This window comes from Cinclus cinclus, chromosome 14 (genome assembly GCF_963662255.1).
Source record: "Cinclus cinclus chromosome 14, bCinCin1.1, whole genome shotgun sequence".
Classification (NCBI taxonomy): Eukaryota; Metazoa; Chordata; class Aves; order Passeriformes; family Cinclidae; genus Cinclus; species Cinclus cinclus.
Window position 1 is genome coordinate 5,520,954 of NC_085059.1, and position 6,000 is coordinate 5,526,953.

Here is a 6,000-nt window from a genome sequence, read left to right on the forward strand (position 1 = left end):
ATTCAGACTCATCTTTAGGGAACAGCAACTTACCTCAAGCATCCCTGCCTCCTTCTTCAGAAACGATTTACTTTCAAGGCAGGGAATTGGTTCTGAAGTCTGTTTTCCTTCAATGTTATCAGTAATTTCAGGGGAAGAGGAACACGGGGAAATGACCCACATTCTGCAAAAGCCTCTAAATCACTGAACAGAGCACAGTGCACTTCAAACACTTGTATCACATGCCAAGTAGGAGAGACCTGGCAAATCCAAGGACATTCTCCCAGCGTCAACCTCAGCTTAGAAGACTGGAAAATCCATCCCTCATTCTGATGGTCAGCTGCTGGAGACTCTCCTACCTGACAGCGGCCAAAATTCAGCAGTCTGCATTTCATTCGCTGTTACCAACACATTGCCAATGCAAAATAAGAAAAAAAAAAAACAAACCCGAGGTTTCTGGTAAAATGAGAGAAGAAAACTAGAAGATCGCATTCCATCATATCAAAATGCCACGTCTGGCAACATCTTGATTATGGACAGAATTTTCTCCACTCACTCTCTAGACAAGAGCATGAATGTAAACAAGGTGAGCTTCAGAGAAGGGTAATCGAGCAAGACTGAAATTTCAAAAAGCTCCTATTTAGCCAACACCATATTTTCAAAAGCAAGTGCTCTGAGATGGGTAAGGATGATGTCCTCACATCTGGCAGGAAGGGCATGGAGAATACCAAGGATAGACAGCACTTCAGAAGGACCTGAGAGGATCCCAGGCATGCAACCCCAAGGAACGGGTGACTTCATAAGGTTCCCCAGTGGAATCCTCCACCCCAAGCTCTGGGAAATCAATCTCCAGCTGAGCAGCTGGAGCTTTCTTGCCCAATGACAGAGCTTGTGCCACACAGCATCTCCAGTTCCTCCCTACAGAAACTTCCCCACTCAGAGTCACCCTCTCCATGATGGAGGGCCCAAGCAATACTCCATGCCACTCGGAGGATTGCAGCTGCAGCAGCCAAACTGCCCCACCACAACAGCTTGGCCCAGCAATAAAACCCACTCTGAGCACGATCCAGGCCTTCACACATCCCACCCTTCCTTCACAATTGGCACAAACAACTTATGAAGGGATGCAAAACCACAGAACTTCTGCCAGGCCCTGTGAAATTCACACTAAATGCTCTGTGCTTTTTCAGCAGTCTCAGATGGAAATGATGTGTTCTCACCACAGAAGCACACATGAGAGATGTTTAAAATTCTGGGATCAGAGTGACACCTCTGATCCCGGTGCAGATTGATTTGGTTTTGAGAGAACCACACCAAATGCTGAAGCACAAGCATGGTCACAGTATCCACTGTAGGGGAGAATTTCTACAATGATATCAGGGCTGCTCTGGAAGGTTTGCTGTGGTTGTGCAGGCATCACGGTTGAGCATGACCAGGGCTTGATCACCCCATTTCTAAAGAGGCTGATCATCCAAATGCTCAGGTCAGAGAAATGTGGCACACACAGATTATACCCTCCTCCTCAGCACATCCTCCTCCAAATCCCACTTGACAAAGAGATAGGAACAGTCAAATTCATATCAAGAGATGAGGAAATTGCTATCGATGTGCATCCCTACACAGGAACTGCAGCAAGCTCAAGTCCTACCCTCCCACATTGCATTTCTCAAAGAGGGAAGTGATTCATGGAACAAAATTCATCATCGCATTTCCTCTTACCATCATATATTGCACAATAATGATGTAACAGCACAAATTACTTCCTGTGGAAGGAGATCTTCATCACCCCAAAGGACTCTGTGGCCATTTCAATAGCACACAGCACAGCAAGTTCCACAAAGCCTCCAACAGGAGAACCTTAGAACCTTGCAATGGATCCCACAGTGAAGCAAGCTGTGCCCATCCCACCTCATAGTTTTCTCTAGGTTACATTCATTCATCATAGGTATCCTTCATTCATCACTCTAACTCTAAGACATGAGTTCTCAAGACAACCACAGCATCACTAATTCTTGTCTTAAGACAGGGCCCATGGACTTCCCAATGAATCCCACCTTCCTTGGGCAACTCTTCCCTCTGCTCAAGGGTGCATTAAAAATAAACCCCTGAGCCTTACTCCACCACTGCTGCAATCACTTTCATAAACATGCTACAGTTGTCTTCTTCCAAAGGAAGCAATGAAGATATAAGGGAAAAGATTCTAGTAGAAGTCCATACTGCCTTTCCTAACTTCTTAAGGACTCTAATGATAGAAACTAAAGGCAGAATTGTTGTTTCCACAAAGAGCCAAATATTTGAAGTCCCAGATGTCATGTTCTGTCCCATCTCTTCCTAGGAAAATAAAAGAGGACAGGCACCAAAAAATAATCCAGTCCTAATACCAACATGGTCTGCAGTCAGCAAAGACATTAAGTCAATACAAAGGGACTGGGGGATTGTTACCACCACAAGGAGTTTTGTATTTGTGCACCAAGCTCACACCGAAACCCTACACGCAATGAAGTAAGAAAGTTGCCTGCAAAGCTGTAACCTTGGGCACCTCTCACAGAAACCGGCAGTGATTTCATTCGAGGGTACAACTCCTGCCCAACGAGGCAACACTCAGCTGCGGATGGTAAATGCTCTGCCGTCCATAATAGCTTAAGATTGCTGCTTCCACGCACACCAACAAATTGTGAAATCACGAGAGGACATGGCGTGAGATGGAAATGTCCAATTAATATCCTCTAACACCCGCTGCCATGAGAGAGCAGGGGCAGAGCCGCGCTACATGGAGGAACTACCCACGGGGCGGGAGAAAATTAACAGAGAGGTGAAAAGGCGGGGGAGGAGAGAACGAGAGACGAGCAAGGAAGCAGCACTGACCGTGTCGAGGAGAGCGGAGGGCTCCGGCTGCGCGTCCTTGGCCGCGGCGCCGGGCGGCGGCGGAGGGAAATTGGGGCTGAAAACCATGAGGTCGCTCTTGGCCGCGCCGTCCGCCACGCACAGGCTGCGGCTGTGGCGCTGCGAGTACGACCAGCTGCCCACTTCGCTGGCGCACACCAGCGTCGTGGGCCCGGGCCCCGAGAGCACGGCCGCCCGCGGCGCCCAGCGCGACGCCCCGTACAGCACCAGGGCCAGCAGGAACAGGCTGGACACGGCGCAGATCGCCACCACCAGCCACACGTTGGTCGCCGCGCTGGCCGCGCCGGCGCCGAGCTCCACGCCCGACGCCGACCGCGACCCCGACGCCGACCAGGACGACGAGGACGAGGAGGAGGAGAGCGACGATCCCGGGCCCGCGGCCAGCGCCGCCTCGGCCGCCTCGAGCAGCGACACGCTGAGCGTGGCCGTGGCCGAGCGCGCCGGCTCGCCGTGGTCGCGCACGACGATCAGCAGCCTCTGGCGAGGGCCGTCCGCCTCGTCCAGCGGCCGCGCCGTGCTCACCTCGCCGCTGTAGAGCCCCACGCGGAACGGGCCCTTGCCCCGCGGCTCCCACAGCTCGTAGCGCAGCCACGCGTTGTAGCCCGAGTCGGCGTCCACGGCGCGGATCTTCGCCACCACCTGGCCCGCCGGCGCCCCCCACGCCGCCCACGCCCACAGCGTGCCCGAGCCCGAGCCCGAGCCCGAGCCCGAGCCCGGCCCCGAGGACGCCTCGGCCGCCACGGCGCCCGCCTCCGCCGCCGAGCCCGCGGGCGGCAGCAGCAGCGCCGGCGCGTTGTCGTTCTCGTCCAGCACGAAGAGCTGCACCGTGGCGTTGCCGCACAGCGGCGGCTCCCCCGCGTCCACCGCGCGCACCTCGAACTGCAGCACCTGCAGCTCCTCGTAGTCCAAGGGCTGCAGCGCCCACAGCCGCCCGCTCTCCGCGTCCACCGACACGTAGCTCGACGCCGCACGCCACCCGCCGCCCACGGCCCCCGACGACCACGACGGAGCCGCGGCCCCGCCGCCCACGCCGCCCTCCCACACCGAGTAGCTCACGCGCCCGTTGCCCGCCTCGTCCGGGTCCCGCGCCCACAGCCGCGCCAGCTCCGCGCCCGCCGCGTTGTTCTCCCGCGCCAGCACCGTGTACACGGCCTGCGAGAACGCGGGCGCGTTGTCGTTCACGTCCGACACCGGCACCCGCAGCCCGCGGCTGGCGCGCAGCGCCGGCGCCCCGCCGTCCTCCGCACGCACCTCCACCTCGTACTCCGACACCCGCTCCCGGTCCAGCGCCTCGCGCAGCACCAGCGAGTACGAGCCCGCGAACGTCGCCTCCAGACCGAACGGCGACGCCGGCCACACCCAGCACCGCACGCGCCCGTTCGCCCCCGAGTCTCGGTCCGACACGCTCAGCAGGGCCACCACCGTCCCCACCGACGCGTCCTCCGACACCGGCACCGACAGCGACGTCACCCACACCTCCGGCGCGTTGTCGTTCACGTCCAGTACCTCCAGCACCACCTTGCAGTGACCCGACAGCGGAGGCGTCCCCTTATCTGTCGCTTCGATCTGTATCTCATATGAACGAATCTCTTCATAGTCCACGGTGCCCGCCAGATGTATGTCACCCGTCCTCGCATTTAAAAGGAAAATCTTTATCCCATTCTCAGGAAAAGTATTACTGACACTAAATGTCACTTCACCATTACTTCCCAAATCCGGATCTGTGGCATTCACCCTTGCTACAAGCGTTCCCAAGCCTGCATTCTCTGGCACCTGCATTTTATACACCGACTGGTTGAACTGCGGCGCGTTGTCGTTTGCATCCAGCACCGAGATCAGCAGCTCCATTGTCCCTGACAGAGACGGCCGGCCCCCGTCACTCGCCGTCAGCACCAACCGGTGCACGGGAATCGTCTCCCGGTCCAGAGATTTCGTGAGCACCAGGAATAGGGATTCTCGGTATTCCTCACTCCGGTGCAAATCCAGAGAGAAATGCTCGCTGGGGCTGAGTGTGTAGGAGAGCTGCGCGTTCTCTCCGACATCCGCATCCGACGCGCCCTCCAGCGGGAAACGAGACCCCGGCACAGACGATTCCGCGATGCTGAGGTTTTTTCGGGCGGCGGGGAAGACGGGGGCATTGTCGTTGATGTCGGTGACCTCCAGCTGCACATGGAAGACGCGCAGCGGCCGCTCCAGCAGCACCTCCAGGCGCAGCGCGCACGGCGCGCTCTTGCCGCACAGCTCCTCCCGGTCGAGCCGCGAGCTCACCAGCAGCGCGCCGCTCGCCCCGCTCACCTCCACGCTCGCCCGCCGGCCCTGCGCCACCAGCCGCAGCCGCCGCGCCTCCGCCTCGCCCGCCTCCAGCCCCAGGTCCTGCGCCAGACGGCCCACCACCGTGCCGGCCTTGGCTTCCTCCGGCACCGAGTACCGCACCTGCCCGCCCGCCAGCGCCCAGGCCGCCTGCAGCACCAGCACCCGCAGCACCGCACCACAACGCTCGCCCATCCCTGCACGCACCGCCGCCGCTGCTCTCGCTCCACCCGCCGCCGCCGCCGCTGCGGCTCTGGCTGCCGGCCCCGGCACGGGCCCCGCACGGCTCCCCGCCGCCGCCCGGACGCACCGGCTCTGCTGCCCGGCCCGCGCCGCCCCCCCGCGCTCACAGCCGGGCTCTCCGCCGCACCGGGGCGGAGCCGCCCACACGCCGTTCCTGAGCCTGCAGCGACACCGTGCGCTGCTCCGCCGCCTCACATGCACCGTCATGGCCACCCCCTCTGCTTTTTCTCTTCCAACTGTAATCCAATTTCTTTCTATCTTTCTTTTCTCATTTGTCTTTCTGTCTTCTTCGTTGTTTCTCCCTTCTTTTCGCTTTCTCGTTTAGCCTTCAGTATTTTCCCAGTTTTCTCTTATAGTTTTTTCTTTCTCTTTTACTTTCCTTTCTTCTTTCTTCTCTTTGTTCTCGTTTTCGTCCTTGCGTCATCCTGCCCTATCCTTTTCTTCCCTTTTCTTTCTCTTTCGATCCTTCTCTCTTCCTTACCCCTGCTGGTAGCTCGTTCGTTGTCTCCGGCGCCGCGGTGGAGATCATCGAACACGAGCGATCAGCACTAATTCGGGACATCT

At 58.0% G+C, this 6,000-nt stretch overlaps 1 protein-coding gene across 1 annotated transcript; it reads right to left on the reverse strand.

Moving 5' to 3' along the window:
* Nucleotides 1–2,745: 2,745 nt before the first annotated feature.
* LOC134049832 (protocadherin alpha-2-like) lies at nucleotides 2,746–5,388 on the reverse strand. The gene has a single exon (XM_062502506.1). The coding sequence runs from the start codon at nucleotides 5,386–5,388 to the stop codon at nucleotides 2,746–2,748; it is 2,643 nt and encodes an 880-aa protein (XP_062358490.1).
* Between the last annotated feature and the right edge of the window lie 612 nt (nucleotides 5,389–6,000).